The 17,957-nt window shown below is 38.1% G+C and overlaps 1 protein-coding gene across 1 annotated transcript; it reads right to left on the bottom strand.

Annotated features, from left to right (window-relative positions):
* Positions 1-215: 215 nt before the first annotated feature.
* On the bottom strand, positions 216-17,750 carry LOC131857675 (uncharacterized). Its single transcript, XM_059210376.1, has 8 exons — positions 17,561-17,750; positions 16,692-16,882; positions 16,352-16,583; positions 15,764-16,118; positions 15,348-15,414; positions 10,983-11,288; positions 10,593-10,940; positions 216-386 (listed from the first exon to the last, which is right to left on the bottom strand). Exons 1-8 carry the CDS (start codon positions 17,748-17,750, stop codon positions 216-218), a joined length of 1,860 nt encoding a protein of 619 aa, XP_059066359.1.
* Between the last annotated feature and the right edge of the window lie 207 nt (positions 17,751-17,957).

Here is a 17,957-nt window from a genome sequence, read left to right as displayed (position 1 = left end):
CTGCAAAAAACCAACAAAGTTCTGGGCAATATCCAACAAAAAAGCCCAACAAAACCAGCAAAACTAACAACATCCAGCTAAAACATAAAGAAAGCAAAAGACATATTACTTAATGTTTTTAAGGGCATTAGCTAAATTTTTTCTAATCCCTTGCAAGTCTTTAATATCATCCCTTAGCTTAGGGATATCCTTAGAAGAGGCCAAAGCTGCTTTTTTCATGCTCGCCCTGGTTCTTTTGCTACACCACTAGGAGCACTTTCCACTGTTCCTGCCTCAGTAGCATCCTCATCGATGTTGAGATCCACAACAGGTTTGGAAGTGCTGGAACCTTCAATAAACTTGGCAATTTCCTCTAAATTCATAGTCATAGAGGAAAGTGTAGATGTCTAAAAATGGTCAACGCTTGCGGAGTCATACTTTACATTTGCGCATTGCCTTATTTTAGGATTTTTGCGTCGCATTAACATTTCTCCTATGTTACGCACTTGGTCTTTATCATTTGCAAGCATTGAGTCCTTCTTCTGCATTCTTCATTTATCTCACTCTCGAATTGGTCTTGTCGACAACAATCTTCAGTCATGATTTTGGTCGATCTTATCCTGTCGCATCAATGTGCGTGCTCATTTGTCATATTTTGACATTGTCAATTCGATTTCATTTTGGACATCATCAATCCTAATTAGGTTTTTGTCCTCTTATCAATCTTATCATCTGGCGATCGATTTGTCATCAATCCTTATCATTTTCAATCTTGTCGTTTTGCGATCGATTTGTCATCGATCGTTGTTATGTTCAATCTTGTCATTTTGCAATCGATTTGTCATCGATCGTGGTCATTTTCAATCTTGTCGTCTTGCAATCTATTTTGTCATTGATCCTTGTCTTCTTGTCAATTTTGTCATTTTGAGATCGATTTATCATCAATTGTTGTCGTCTTTCTTATGTCAATTTGGATCAATTAGTCATTGTTCCTCGTCAATTGACACATTTATCAATCAAATCATTTATCAAATGGGTCATTTATCAATTCAAATTCAAAATCGAGATATTTATCTTTCATCACGACCTAATTGTCATCATTGCATTGCTAATTCATCTTTTAGGGTTTCATGATTTAATCATTTAACCTTTTTTGTCATTTCTTCCTTTAGGTTAAATAATTTATTTATTTATCCTAAAAGTCTTCTCATCGCAATTAAATATTTATTTAATTGGCTAATTATTCCTCTTTTTGTGAATTAATTAATAAATGACAAATTATTAATTAATTTACCTAATTTCCTAATTTTCATCAATTTTCTAATTTCCTAATTTTCTAAATTTTCCAATTCCTAATTTCCACCTATTTTCTAATTTCCTAATTTTAATTTCCACGTAATTAACTTGTCTCTAGTTCTCCCTATTTTTGTGCTTCGGTGGAAGCATGAATTTCTCATGCGTCATACTCTTGACATAGCAAGATGTCATAAGGTTCTAGTTTTCTAACCTTTGTATTGGCAATATGTCATAATTCATGACATAGAAGGTGTCATAACCTTCTTCTTTTCACTCAATTTTGCCATTTTGAAATCAATTGCTTCTAATATCCATTTCATGCTAATTTGATCTTTTCTCCAATTTTTCTATAAATTGGATGATTTTTCTTCAATCAAGGGTAATGACTTTGTCAAAAAAATCACTTTGTCAAAACAATCACACTTCGGGTACTCTTGCGCCATAATCTTTTCTATTTGCTTTCATCTCATGTGTATGCACTTGAAGGTGAGATCCACAAACAAAGGCTATTTGGAGAAGAAAGAAGAACAATGGAGCCGCATGAAGGAAGCATTCAGATCCACATTTGGTTTGCATAATTCTTAGTTTTGAATGCTTTATTTTCATGTCTTTATTGAGTGTGTTTAGGATAGATCATTGCATTTGAGCTTTTGTGATTGAGCTAGATTAGTATTTTGATTTGTGTGTGATGATTTCCGAATTCCTAGCTACATTAATTGGTGAACCCGACGTATTTTAATAGACATGTCACTATGCAATGCAAATTTTTTTTTTTTTTGGAATTTTTCAAGGATGATGTATGATATGCAACTAAATGCAACCTAAATAGATGAAAATGCAATCTATGGCAAGAATGCAACCTATGTTTTTGGTTGTTTTTTAAGATTTTGACAAACTTTTAGGAATGCAATTCTAAAAATGAGACCCTTAGGAAATTGAAATGATGTCTAGACCTCAAAGGACAAAAGGACCAAGTGACAATAGGACAAATTGACAATGTCTCCCCTATATGATTGGATACTAAGCTAGGTTTGACCAAATGACATTGATGACAAAAAGACAAAAGTTTGATAAGGTCAATACTTCCTAACAATAACTTAGGGTTTATCAAAGATTTGCATTACTCAAGTATGACAAAACCTAGTTTTGACACTATATGCAAAGGGACAATTACTATGCAACTGACCCTAATATGATATGATAATGACCTAAGCTTAATGAAGAAACCTAGGGTATGCAAATGTGACCTAATGTTATGAGGATAATTTAGAGCATGAAGAAATGAGTCCTAAAGAAAATCAAGATCAAGATCCTAAAACCTTATCATCCCATCCAATTGTTGACCAGGACCCCATGTTCCTAGACACCCATGATGATTCCATTATTCCTGTCCATTCTATCCAAGAACACAATATCCTTTCAAATCCCATTGACATTCCACTTCCTAAGCAGGATCAAGATATCCCAGTCCATCCAATCCCAAACGATCCCATTCCATTTCATGAAAAAAATGTCCTTTCAAATCCCATTGGCATTCCACTTCCTAGGAAAGATCAAGATATCCCTTCCATCTTTTCGGATGATCCCATTAAAAGTCAAGAGCAAAGAACCTTTAAAGAGGATTCCAATGATCTTCCTCCTTGTCAAGATCAAATTATTCCTTTAAATCCTCCACAAGATCCTTTTGTTCCTCCATCTCCTTGTCTTAATCCTCCATACACACTCCAAGATCGCATTTCTTTTGATGATCCCATTATTTCTCCCATTCCATCTCTTGAAGAGCCTATCATTGAACCATGTCCACTACACAATCCTAGTCCCCCTCATGATCCTAATCTCCCTCATGATTCTAAAGTGTCAGTGCAAGATGTTCATGAACCCTCGACATGCATAATGGGTTCTTCCACTTTGGTGCAATCCGATCCACTTCAAGATCTCATTATTTCTCTCATATCATATCCACCTCATAATGGACTCGCATCTTCTTCCCAAAGAAAAGAGTATCCTACAAGTCAAAATATTCATAAAGGCAAAGGAGTAGACATTCATGAGAAAGAATCCCTTCATGTTAAAGAAAATGTTAAGGGTCATGTCTACACAACTCACTCTCAAGACATTGGTATCCCTCCGTCATAATCAAAACACACACCTTCCCCATCATACTTTCCATCCATCTTAGGTCCTTATATCCCTTTGTCCTCTATGCGAGGTCAGCAAAGGCACACATCCTTGAGTAAATTTCATCAATCCAAAAGAAGTCCATTTCATTCATATCCATCCATGCATTCCTTTCCTCCTCCAAGCAATTTGGATGCCAAGTATAAAATTCATAAGTCTAGCAATCCACATGTATTCAAGGATCAACATGTCCAATATAATCGACATGTCAAAAGAAAGTAAAATATGATCTCTAAAGAAAAAGAAAAATCCAAAAGGTTACAAAGGCCCATTGCTCAAAAGCAAAAGACCAAATCTATATGGGTTCCTAAATCCCTTGTGCAAGCAAAGCACTCCAAGGAACCACAAAAGCATGAAAAATCAAAAACCATGTGGATCCCTAAGCGGCTCCTTGAAGCGCAAAAGCCTAAAGAAACATCCAACTTGGAATCCAAAGTTGCTATTCCTCCATCCAAACCTCTCAAATCTATTCCTCCATCACCTTCTTCATCCATTTTGGGCCCTTATGTCCCAAAATCACTATCCTTTCCTTCATCAAAATCTTAGTATCCAAAATACATTTTTCCTCCATCAGTCCATCACCCCTCAAGGTGTGTGCCAATGTCAATCTTGCCAACATTTCTATCCACTCAAGCACAATTCTTCCAATACCCTATCCATTATCCAATTCATATTTTCCATCCTTCGATCCCTTTGGTCCAATCCTTTGCATAAATCCTTGCCTTAGTTTCATCTCTTTTTCCATGTCCTTATCCTACCAACGTCTTTGAGCATAATTTTAAAGGTCATGGTCCATTTTTTTTCAAGGCTACTATCCAAAAAAAAAGACACTTGAGTCCTTCTTCCATCCCCTATCATGTGTCCATCTTCTATTGAAAAAGTCAAAAAAAAAAAGTGAAAAAAAAAAGACAAAAGGAAATAAGTAAAGCAAAAATAATTCGTCCACTAGTGAAAACCTGGCAAACAGGTGCCTTGGGCAAGTACTGTGATGAAAACCTGGCAAACAGGCGTCATGCGTAATCTATGAACTTCTTGCACACCACACTTGGGGGCAGGTTTCCTCCTTCATATCCTATTGCCCTTCGTTATCCTATCGAACCCCTGTCATTACCCTTCATATCCTATTGTCCCTCATGTCCATTTCCTCTTTCCACCTTTGATCTTGATAAGGCTGAGGATCTTCATGAGCATCATGCATCTTGTTTGTAGCTTTTAGTCCATCATAGCTTTTGGTCTTTATCCATTTGCTTATTATAACCTTTCATCCATATTCCCTATCTTATTGCAACTTTCTGCCACTATCCCTTAGCCAATCCTGACCTTCAGTCCATGTCCTTTATCCATTCTTGGTCTTGCTTATCCTATCCATATCTTATCACTATCCATACACTCTTTTTCATTCCTTGATCTTGATCTGACATAAGGACGCAAAAATTTAAAACATAGTTTCAAAAGCCTCTTGACATGTCCCTCATGCCATGTCACTGATTTACATTGTCATATCCAGTCTCTTGTCTCATCATGCAATAGCCCTTGAAAATTGCATCTATATTGTCTCCATGGTAAAAAGGCCTTTGTCTTCCCTCTATCCACCATCATTTCAGCAAGCCTATTTATTCACCTATCATATTCCTTGCCTTGCTAGACACTGGGGGCAAAAAAAAAAAAAAATTGAAAAATGTCCTAAGAAAAATCATAAAAAATCAAATAATGTCCTGAAATAATCCAAAAAAATTGAAAAATGTCCTGAGAAAATTCCTAAAAAGTCAAATAAAGTCCTGAAAAAAAAAAAAAAAAATGAACACAAAAAAATTGTAACAAATCGAAAAGCAAAACAAAAACAATAATCCCTCTGTGCATAGACAGATCACTGAGTATGCATCCAACAACAATTCATCACAACGCTGCGCTTTAATGCAAATCACGCTTAAACATATGACCTTTTTCAATCAAACCAGACATTCAAACTGATCAAAATTGTCATATCAATCAGCATCAAAATAATTTGTCCTTGTCACTACTATCATGGGTCTTATACAGGGTGTGGTATACTCAAAACCAGACTGTGTCCTGTCTTAGACGGGGTACCACATTCCCTGAAAACCAGACAGCATGATCATCCTATCAACACTTTCAACTTTTGATAATGAAGATCAAGATGTTTGTTTGATTTGTTGGAATTTGTGCATCTTATCTTTTTATTGATTTATCTTTGGCTTCGGTCATGTTCCTATGTTGCTCGATGATGTCACTAAGTGATTTAGAGTGACTGGGATGGTTCATGGTCCTTTTCTTTTTCTTTTTTTTTGTTGTGATTGTTGTTTGTCTGTGATGTGTCTGTCTTTTGCAAAAAGGGTTGCATTTCAGCTCTGGCCTTCAATGCCATGATGCTACGCATCCATTTTGCTACATTAAAATAAAGGTTCTCACCTACAAAGTGCATTACTGAAAGAAAGTTTTTCTTCATCTCTAACTATTCTTTGTCTCATTTCTTCTTACTAACATTTCTTCCATCAGTTCGGATAGTTAGTTCGGTCTAGTGCTCCGATTTCTTCAAAAACATAAGCTGCATCCTGCATCCACTTGGTTAGTGCATTTGCATTACATCACACATTTTATCCATTTCATATTATCAATGCATCAAAAACACATAAAAATACATCCATACATGTTCCACAATAAACAGTGCATAAGTCATCCATACATGGAAAATAACATAAGTCATAACACATTGCATCCCATCATATCGATGCATATCATATCGTATATCACACTAATATCGGAGTACAAAATTGGACTATCTGTCCTAAGTATGGCCCGCAGGCTGACTACAAAATGTCAAACTACATAATGTCCACTGTCTGTCATACGGAGCATGTGCCTCTGTCACTGGGTGTTCCCTCTGTCCTCCTCATCCCTGCCATGCCTCGTGGATGATGTCCCTCCTGGTCCTGGCTGTGGTGGTCTCATAGGTCCACTCACCCCCATGCTGCTCAATGACCTCCGAGAGCATGCCCTACTCTCTGTCCTCGATCATGCCTGATATGATGCTGCTCTCTGCTCTGGTGGGACTGCACTCTCATATAGTGTCCTCCAATGGCGTATCTCCTCTCCGGTCTCTACCAACATCTATGCCATCTTGCGTGCACTGGCATCCCGAATCGACCCAATGTACTCAGTGACTCTTTGTTCCTCTCGCTGTGCCTGAGCTATTGCTGTGTCTCGAGCCACTGTGAGTCTGGCTATCTCCACTCTGAACTACTCATGCTCTCTCTCTAAAGTCACAATGTGATCCTGCTGACTCGCTATGGTAGCCTTGCACATCTCCATCTCCTCTGTCCTAGTTGTTTCTGGCTCTATGGGTATATCCTGCAATGCCTCCTACTTGTCATCCCCATCCTCATCTCCATCCTCATCATCCCCCTCCTCGTCTCTGTCCTCATCATCCCCCTCATCCTTATCACTGTCCTCATCCTCCTTGTCCTCATCATCTCCCTCCTCCTCTTCAGTGAGTGGGAAGTCCTCCTGTCGCCTAGGTACTAGAATATCCAGATCTGTCAATGGCACTGGCCGTAGTTGTGTAAACCATCTCTCATACTCCTCTGTCATCCCAATGTCCACCACATCTAATCTCCAATCCCACTGTCTCTGCTGTAGCTGTGAGAAGTTTGTATATACTATGTGTGGCTGAATCATACTCCCCCACTGACTCGTCTCTCTATGAGATCGGGCAAAGTGTGTAGTCCTCCTCGGTACATCCTGCCTCTCTCCAAACTTTTGTCTGACTCTCTCTGGCAGATACAACTCAATCACTCTTTGGTGATTCACTGGTTGCCCAATCAAGTACCTCTCCTGTCTACAATATGGTAGCTCATCACTATCATCTGACCATCCAGGGCAATCAAGATATGGCCTCCATGTGAACTCTCTCAGTTTGTCTAGCTCGTGTCGCCAATATAATATGTATCCAAAAGGACCCTGTCTCAGTGCTCCTCCATAGCAATACACATATGGTCGATGTGGTACTTCCTGTCTCTCTGTAATCGATCGACATATGGCTATGTGCTCAAATGCCCATACCTGTAACAGTGTGACTCCACAGCTCAATGTCTGTACTCCCTGATATGCGATCTGATGCAACTAAAAATACAGCATAGCCAGTACACATGCTCCCCATGCGTACACTGTCCCCTCTGTCGCCATCTACTCTAGCACTCTTCCCCATCCAATAGGGAATCCATGTCCTCGTCTATCCCCTGCTAATAAGCATGCTATCACCACTGCTATCACCACATATCGTCGATCGTACTCTGATGCCATACTCTCCCAGTCGATCTCCCTCTCGATGATATCTAGATCATCTGTGTCGCACTCAAATAATCTACACAAAGCATCTCTCCCTATCACTAGGTCATACTCTATCATCTCCCCATGAATCGGAATGCAGAGGATATGCCATACATCCTCTAGTGTCATCATCGCCTCTCCAATCGCCAGATGGAAAGAGGAAGTCTCTGAATGCCATCGCTTTGCCAATGCGGTGAGTAGTCCTGTGTCTGCCCTAATCTCGGGCATGAATGTGATATAGTATATCCCAATTCCTGCTAATGTATCTCTGCCTGTGCTCCTGAGTCTATGTCGTAACATGAAGTAGTCAGGTCGGTTCTCCCGCATGATCAATGGATACTGTCGACTTTGCATCACAATTGGGGCACATTTTGTCAATTTTAGGGTTTTGCTCCTACAGGCCGCATTTCCTTTTTTCATGGCCAAATCAGGGTGTTCTTTATCTATTCTGACCTATCCTATTCTTATCCCCCTTTTCGGGATCATTCGCATGCCATTTTTGACCAAATTAGGGTTGCCAGAGCACAACTGCGCCTGTGTGCTAAGTCCTGCACCTGTGTAGCAACAAACTACGCCTGTGTACCCTACACAAGCGCAGAAGACCCTACACTAGCGTAGGATGCGCTCACACAAGCGCAGAAGTCAGTTTCTGCATCCCCTATGGGCCCCACAATGTCTCGTAAGCAAGTCAAATTCATCAAATTGACAATATGGGTTTTTGAGATACATACCGCTGCTCCTGCGTCGTCTAATTATCTGTAAGTGCATACACATTCTCCGAGGTGATCTGCCATTAGAATGTTCACCATCTCTCTGCAAGTGTCCTTTTCCAGAGCAACAAATTCTCCTCTTTGGCTAGTGCAAATGAGCAATTTTCCTTCTCCTTGTCTCATTTATAGATCTTTGTCAGTGCATAGATGGATGTGCACCCTCTCCATCTTATGCTAGTCGCGGTCTTTTGTACCTTCAATTGCTTGTCCTTCATGCATCCGGTCTCCGATTGTCAGTCTATTTGATCCTATCATTTCCTATCATTATTATCGATCAATTGGCCTCTTTCCTTGATGTTTCCGGCCAATTCCTCGAGGGGGCATGCATATGCCATTATCAGTGTCTGGGGCATTTTCATTATCATTCTTTGAAACAACGCTTAAACTCACATTGTCTCAAAGAGGGGCAAAATGTAGACGTCTAAAAATGGTCAACGCTTGCGGAGTCATACTTTACATTTGCGCATTGCCTTATTTTAGGATTTTTGTGTCGCATTAACATTTCTCCTATGTTACGCACTTGGTCTTTATCATTTGCGAGCATCGAGTCCTTCTTCTGCATTCTTCATTTATCTCACTCTCGAATTTGGTCTTGTCGACAACAATCTTCAGTCATGATTTTGGTCGATCTTATCCTGTCGCATCAATGTGCATGCTCATTTGTCATATTTTGACATTGTCAATTCGATTTCATTTTGGACATCGTCAATCCTAATTAGGTTTTTGTCCTCTTATCAATCTTATCATCTGGCGATCGATTTGTCATCAATCCTTATCATTTTCAATCTTGTCGTTTTGCGATCGATTTGTCATCGATCGTTGTTATGTTCAATCTTGTCATTTTGCAATCGATTTGTCATCGATCGTGGTCATTTTCAATCTTGTCGTCTTGCAATCTATTTTGTCATTGATCCTTGTCTTCTTGTCAATTTTGTCATTTTGAGATCGATTTATCATCAATTGTTGTCGTCTTTCTTATGTCAATTTGGATCAATTAGTCATTGTTCCTCGTCAATTGACGCATTTATCAATCAAATCATTTATCAAATGGGTCATTTATCAATTCAAATTCAAAATCGAGATATTTATCTTTCATCACGACCTAATTGTCATCATTGCATTGCTAATTCATCTTTTAGGGTTTCATGATTTAATCATTTAACCTTTTTTGTCATTTCTTCCTTTAGGTTAAATAATTTATTTATTTATCCTAAAAGTCTTCTCATCGCAATTAAATATTTATTTAATTGGCTAATTATTCCTCTTTTTGTGAATTAATTAATAAATGACAAATTATTAATTAATTTACCTAATTTCCTAATTTTCATCAATTTTCTAATTTCCTAATTTTCTAAATTTTCCAATTCCTAATTTCCACCTATTTTCTAATTTCCTAATTTTAATTTCCACGTAATTAACTTGTCTCTAGTTCTCCCTATTTTTGTGCTTCGGTGGAAGCATGAATTTCTCATGCGTCATACTCTTGACATAGCAAGATGTCATAAGGTTCTAGTTTTCTAACCTTTGTATTGACAATATGTCATAATTCATGACATAGAAGGTGTCATAACCTTCTTCTTTTCACTCAATTTTGCCATTTTGAAATCAATTGCTTCTAATATCCATTTCATGCTAATTTGATCTTTTCTCCAATTTTTCTATAAATTGGATGATTTTTCTTCAATCAAGGGTAATGACTTTGTCGAAATAATCACTTTGTCAAAACAATCACACTTCGAGTACTCTTGCACCATAATCTTGTCTATTTGCTTTCATCTCATGTGTATGCACTTGAAGGTGAGATCCACAAACAAAGGCTATTTGGAGAAGAAAGAAGAACAATGGAGCCGCATGAAGGAAGCATTCAGATCCACATTTGGTTTGCATAATTCTTAGTTTTGAATGCTTTATTTTCATGTCTTTATTGAGTGTGTTTAGGATAGATCATTGCATTTGAGCTTTTGTGATTGAGCTAGATTAGTATTTTGATTTCGGTGTGATGATTTCCGAATTCCTAGCTACAGAAAGGATATCCAGAATCATACCCAAAAGGTTTTTCATTGCATTTTTTCCTTCCTCCAGATTGCTAATCTGTGCTTCCATCTTCTCCACTTTTTCCTCCATACCCTTTTGCCACTGTTCCTGGTTACTTTCCACATTCTTTCCCTTCTCCTCTTGTTGCTTATCAATTTTTTCCAGATACTTAATTCTCTCATATATCCACCTGTCAAATCCCATACGAGCCTCAGACTGATTTTTGAGTTTATCCAAAATAATTCCCTCTCCAGATTTATCCTGCTCCCTGCTCGAATTCTCCTTTTCCTTCTCCTGCTCAGTTTCCAAATCCCTTTCCTCATTATTGAGCTTGTCCTATACCTCCATAGGCTAGCTATTAACTTTAACTATGCTCACACTATGGGTTGGGCTATCCTGATCAGAAACATCCTCAGCTCCCCCTTCCTCTTCCCCCATTTCCTCTTCCTTCCATCTCTCCTCTCCATCAAACTCATCGGTCTCCATCTCACTTCCCTCTTTTTCCAAATCCTTAGAATGCACCTCCGTTTCCTTTTGTTTTCCCATATCCTCTTGAATTTTCTCCACAGTATCTTTTTTACTCTTTTTGGTCTGTGATAACTCCTCCTTGCTAGGCCCACCTTCCTCCATCTTCCTCTTGCCTTTCCCCGGTGAAACTGATAATCTCTTATTTTCCTGGATTGCCTAAAAAGGTAATAGGGCAAAGAAATCCTCTTCTCATGTCTGAAATGATTTAAAAGAATAAAATGGTATGTGTGGACCCTAGAAAAATGGCCCTCCATAGTAATGTATTCCATGATTGCATTAAGCACCCAGCCCCAAATTTTCTTGATATTAGAAGCATCATAATATCCCCCCATGGCTTTACCTAGTTTCCCCCTCTCTTTCTCTTTATGTGGGAAAAGTTTAACAATGTTATTCGACACTTTCAAGTCTCTAAAGAATTTAAGTCTAGAATGAGGCATACCTATTACTATTGAAATGAGTTCCGCATCTAGCTTAAACCTAACCCCATGAAATTTGAAGGAGCCGTTTGACCAGTTTTCTGTAACTTTAGTGACCACTAGATTAACTCTACCTTTATCATAGTTGATCAATTTTTCCATGAAGGACGTCAAGAATCCTTTCTCCAGCCTTGTCCACACCTTAGGAATATCCTTCCATCTGGAAGTATTATCAGGTTTCTCTCTCCTTAGATCCCCCCCCCATTTTTGAATTCGATTTACTATTTCTTTGCTTCTACAACTTCAGAGCTTTCTTCCAAATGACATTCGACTTTTTGAAAATGCAAACCTGCAAATCATGCAGGTGGTTAATATTGTTGATTAAGACTCTGTCTTCTGACGTGTCATCATTACCTTTCTAAAACTTTGAAGATTACTCATTAATTCCTTCATGATTACCATACCATCCATTTTTCCCCGTAAATCTATCCTTTCTGATTAGTTCTTTAATATTAAAATCAATATTCACTTCCCCTTTCCAAATATTTTGAACTTCGGAAATCACACCAAGATTCGCTCACCCATCCGCTATAGAATTTTTTTCCCTAAATGTATGACTAATGATAATATTTTTAAAGCTTGAAATTATTTCTCTAGCTTTAAAAATCATATTTTCAATAGTCCATGATGGCTTAATTTCTCCCTTAAGACATTTAATTATGCTAGGTGAATCTCCTTCTAGCCATAGATTATCATGATTGAGATTTTTTGTTATAATTATAGCATTCAAAGCCACTGAAGCTTCAACATAATGACTTGTTTGATTACCCAAAGGGCTAGCAACTGCCACAAGGCAACTACCAGTAGAATTCTTGACTATGCCCCCATATCCAGCTTTCCCTGGGTTCCCCTTAGAAGCCCCATCAAAGTTGGCCTTAATCCATCCCTACCCTTATCCTTTTTATATCTGTTATTGGATAGGTTCCAACTTTCATTAAAGTCATCTTTAGCAACTGGACTATTATCAGTTCCATAAATACATTCAAAGATCCCTCTATAGATTTTATCCACCACCACTTCAGGGTTCACACTTTTATCCCTAAAAATCCTATTGTTTCGCTCCTTCTAGATGCTCCATATGATATTAGGGAGGGTAAATTTCCAGAGCTCAACATTCTTAGAGTTGGAACTAGGGCAATACCATTACTGCCAAAATTCTTCTAGGGAATTCAGAAAAACCCAACTCAATTTCCATCTTCTAAAAATAATGTTCTCCATTTCCTGACTGGAAATACACTTGTAAAGAATATGACAACCAGACTCCTCCTCCCTGTAGCAAAGAGAACACCTGTTAGGAAAAACAAATCCATGCTTATGAAGATTATCAAGAGTTAACACCTTATTTTGGAGAAAAATCCAAAAAAAGATATTAATTTTAGGCATCAGCTTCTTTATCAACACTTTATCCCACAAAGGGATCACTTCTGGCTTTTTGTTGTGTATTGACATTGCTGAAGACACAGAATATTTCCCATCAGAATTTTCCCTCCAAATCAAATAGTCCTTGCAATTGTCCATGAAAATTTTAGAGGAAAGCAAGATCTCTAAACTTTTTAATTGTGGACAAAGTTAGCTGAACTCAATCCACTTCCCATTTCTCCAGTAGTCTCTAACAAAGACTCCATACCTGATTTTGAACCACTCTTTCCATTCCTTAAGGATGGATATTTCCTCCAGCAGTTTATCCAATAGCCATTTGTCCTCCCAGAATCTAATAGTTCTCCCATTCCCCAATTTCCACTTTCTTCCAGCTGTTGCCCAATCTTTAGCCGTTTGAACTACATTCCAAATTGCAGAGCCTTCCACACAAAAAGAATTTTCCATAAATTCTTCCTTAGTTGGTGGCATATAAAGGTATTTCTTTTTCCAAATCAAATTCCATTCCCTTTCCTCTCCTTTCATTCTCCAAATTTGTTTAGCTAACAAGGCATTATTCATAGTTGAAATGTTCCTTAACCCGAAACCCCCAAAAGCCTTAGGAGTACAAATCTTATTCCACGCAATAAGGGGGATTCTATTTTTATCTTCCACTCCCGACCATAAGAATTTTTTTTGAATTCTTTCAATAGCCTCCGCAAACTTTCAAGGGATTTTGAATAGGCTAAGGGCATAGATTGGCAAGTTTTGAAGGGTAGCTTTAAGTAACGTCACCTTACCCACTTGGCTAAGGAGGGCTCCTTTCCATCCGACCTGTTTGGAATTAAATCTATCAACCAGCTTCATCCAGAAATTCTCTGAAGGCTTTAAGCACAAGGGGAGACCCAAATAAGTGGAAGGAAACTCAACAATTTTACATCCAAGGATTCTTTTGATCCTACTTTGTCTATCCACAGGGGTATTGATAAAGAACATAGAGCTCTTATCCCAATTTATTTTTTGACCAGAAGCAGCTTCATAGGTATCCATAACACTCTTCATGTTTCTCGTCTCCCTTATGGTAGCTTCTCCCATTGTAATCGAATCATCAACAAACTGTTCATGAGTATAGGCTATGATGGACGAGGAAGGTTTTAGTCCTTTAAGTTTTCCATCTTCCACATTTATCATAATAAATCTGCCCAGACTTTCAGCCAGAATAGTAAACAAGATAGGAGAGATAGGATCCCCATTTCTTAGGCCTCTAGAACTTTTGAAGAAACTAGAAGGGGATCCATTAATAATAATGACAAAAGTAGAAGTTCCAGTCAGCTGAGAACAAATCTGAATCACCCTTTCACCAAACCCAAAAGCTTTCATAATTCTGAAAAGGAATTGCCAATTCACTCTGTCATATGCCTTAGACATGTGCAACTTCAAAAAAAGCACTTTTTTTTGGCAGCATTTAAAGAGTGAATATTCTCATGAACAGAAATGATAGAGTCCAAAATCTGCCTACCAGGAACAAAACTATTTTTCTGAGCTGAGATAATGCAGGGGAGAATATTCAGCATTCTAGAAGTAAAAACCTTAGAAATGATCTTATAAACTGAATTACAAAGACTGATAGGTCTGAACTTATTGAGAGAATCAGCTCTAGGTATCTTAGGAATAAGAACAATAAAGGTAGCATTGAGTTCTTTTAGAAGTCTCCTTGAGCCAAAGAATTCTTTAACTCCATTACAAATATCCATCTCCACAATATGCCAAAATTTTTGGAAGAAGAACATGGGGAATCCATCTAGGCCAGGGGACTTATCTCCAAGAAAGGAAAACACAGCCTTCTTAATTTCTTGATTCGAAGGGATCTAAGAAAGATTTTTGTTATCATCCTCATTTAAGATAGGAGGGATAGCTTGAGCAAGTAGATTTTGATTTCCAAAATCTAGGATGTCCTCACCTCCCAGAAGATTGCTAAAGAAATCCTTAGCTTCCTTTCTTATTTCCTTTTCATCTAACAAAATCCCTCTTTGTCTGGACAACCTAAAATCCTATTGGCCGCCCTATGCTTTAGAGCCATCATGTGAAAAAACTGGGTGTTTTAATCACCTTCCTTCAAATACAAAGATCTTGATCTTTGTCTCCAAAAAGTTTCTTCATTAGAAATGACTTCATGGTATTTAGACAACAACCCATTTTCAACATTCCTCAATTCCTTAGAAAGCCCTTCCTCTTGAATTTTATCTTGAACTTCTTTGATATCAATCTTAATTTGAGCTTTAATATTAAAGATATCTCTAAAGGTCTCTTTGTTCCAGATTTTAACTTTGGCTTTGATGATATTTAGCTTTTTGGCCACTCTAAATAAAGTCATTCCCTCAACCTCTGAATTCCACCATTTATCCACACAAGCTTCCAAAGAAGGGTGAGATAGCCAGGCTTTCTCAAATCTAAAAGGAAAATTACGCTTTGCAGAAATAGAATTGGCAGTGAAAGAAATAGGGTAATGATCCGCCCCAATCTTAAAGTTAGATGCTAAAGAACAATTGTACTTAGAAATCCAATCGAGACAAATCAAGGATCTATCCAGCCTGACTTGAATAAGATCAGGAACCATTTCTTCTATTGGTCCAAGTGTAATTAATCCCTTGGAGATCCACATCCATCAAAGCTTGATCATTAATAAAATCCATTAGATCTTGTCTTCCCTCCAACTGCAAAGGAAGGCCTCCCCTCTTTTCATCCTCTTTTAAAGAGGCATTGAAATCTCCCATAATCATCCAACTTTTATCAACAAACCTTAATCTATCTTCAGCCATGCTCCTCCAAAATTTAATTCTACCAGCTTTGGAATTAGGCACATAGATATTAGTGATAACCCAAACAGAGTTATCCTTAATGTGCTCAAGCAAGATAGAAGTCCTGCTAACACTTGAAGCTATTTCCTTTCCTAAAATAGTATTCTGATTCCAAAAGATAGTTGTACCTCCAGAAGCACCCTTCAAACTTGTTCCAATAACCCCATTACTCTTGAATATTCTAATACTTTCCACTTTATTCTTACACATCTTTGTTTCCTGAATAAGGACTACATCTGGTTTATGATCTCTTACAATATTACGCAACACATCTTGCTTATGGGGGGCATTCATCCCTATAATATTCCATGAAATTATCTTCATACTTTAACTAGGGATAAGGCTGACTCAATGGAGCTCTGTGTTTCGTCCGCACAGTTCTTCCAACTTTCATGTTCACTCTGATTCTGTAAAGAGGATCTCCCCTGCTTTTTGCTATGACTTCCAACATCTACCATTTTCTTATTCTTGCTTCTGGTTGAAATACCTCCATTGGTTCCTCCCTTATTTGACTTGCCTTCTTTAATACCGAAAATCCTAAGATTTCCTTCAAGAACCACCATATCCAAACTTTTAGGTGGCGTGTTACATTGGGATTTCAGGATCATATTTACAGTCTGTTGAGGACTTCCATTGGTTAATAACAACAAAGCCTCAGTCTCCAAAATATTATAGTCCTGCGCTTCATTAAAGTCTTCCTCATTTTCTTTATTATTAGATGATGCAGAAGCATTATCATAGGAAAACTCATCAACTCTACCCTAGATGACAGGGCCAACCATCAAATCCTCTGATTCAGGTTTTTAAACTTTTTCTTCTATCCCATATGCTTCCTCCTTGTTACTTTCTTTTTGACTGTTTGAACGGACACAAGCTGATTTATTATTGTTAGCATTCACATCCTTCTTTTCCTTGTTTTCCATCTTGGTCGCTTCTTTCTCACGGACAACCTCTGAGGGTGGAACATCATTCTTCCCTTTCATTTTCCATTTTCGCTTCAGGTTACTATCAATTTTACCACTCTTACCCTTCTTGAGCGGGCAAGATTTTGCCCAATGGCCTGACTTTTTACAATGAAAACAAACAAACAGGAGAGATTCGTATTCAATCTCTTGGGTTCATTTCCCCAGTTTTGATAGTATCTCAATAGATTGAGGCATATCCGTCATTTGATTAACATTAAAACAAATATGAGCAAAAACCAACCTTGATTTAGCTATTGTCATTGGGCCAATCGAAAGGAGTTCACCAAATGATCTTGCTATCCCTTTAAAGATCTCCTCATTCCAGAACTCTAGAGGAAGGCCAGGGAGACGTGTCCACACAGGTGCCGACACAAAGAAGGATTCATCCAGGGGGAGGTTAGGTGCCCATTTCTGTAAAGCCAAGGATGACTTTCCGAACATCCACGGTCCTTCACATAGAGCTTTATTCATATCTTCTGCATTATTAAAGGCAAAGGAAAAAAAACCCTTGGGCAAAGCTGCCACATCCACTTGACCTTTGAGAACCCATTTCCTCCTTATAAAGTTCCTTACTACATCAATGTTAGGTCTGAACCTAGCAAACCATCCCACTAGAGTCATTGCTAATCCAGACACTATGAAATCGACCAGCTTATCTGGAACAGATATGGCAAAAACCCCTTTCGCTGGATCAAAAATATTTTGAACTTCCGGAAGACTAGATTTCACCAAAGGTCTGACTCCAAAAAGAGTAGACCATTTATTTTCTTTACCTCTATCATGTGGGTCCCCATTTTTAGAATCTTTGTCTTCCATCGATTTGACTGTCACCTTGTCCCCCTCATTAACCTGAGATTCTCGGGGCCTTGTCTGATTACCAGCTCCAACCGCAGAGAGATTGCCATCCCCATGTTTGAAATTTGAATTTCTCGCTTTCCACTCCCCTTGCCGCTCCTCTCCCATGCTTGATTATTGTGTTATTGTTTTGTATAATGTTAGTGTTGAGATGAGCGTCAATTTTACGTCTAGCATTAGGGCTATTAGGGTTTCATTTGGTTTATGTGATTCAATTAGCATAATAGTTGGGAATTAACTTGGTTTCTAAGTGTTAGGTTTCAATATGATTTTTTTAGTTAGGGTTTATCTTGGTTTAGTATTAGGTTTATAGTT

This window comes from Cryptomeria japonica, chromosome 8, assembly GCF_030272615.1.
Source record: "Cryptomeria japonica chromosome 8, Sugi_1.0, whole genome shotgun sequence".
NCBI lineage: Eukaryota > Viridiplantae > Streptophyta > Pinopsida > Cupressales > Cupressaceae > Cryptomeria > Cryptomeria japonica.
Note: the sequence above shows the minus strand (reverse complement) of the source record. Positions and strands in the feature narration are given on the sequence as shown.

Bases quoted from the DNA above. Each gene is read 5' to 3' on its own strand.
- LOC131857675 (XM_059210376.1), bottom strand. From the start codon at position 17,750: ATGGGAGAGGAGCGGCAAGGGGAGTGGAAAGCGAGAAATTCAAATTTC. The intron at 16,119-16,351 runs GTATTAAAGAAG...GGAATATTATAG, and splicing joins AGGAAATCTTAGGATTTTCG to GGATGAATGCCCCCCATAAG. The intron at 15,415-15,763 runs GTTTGTTGATAA...TTTTCCTTTTAG, and splicing joins ATGGCTGAAGATAGATTAAG to ATTTGAGAAAGCCTGGCTAT.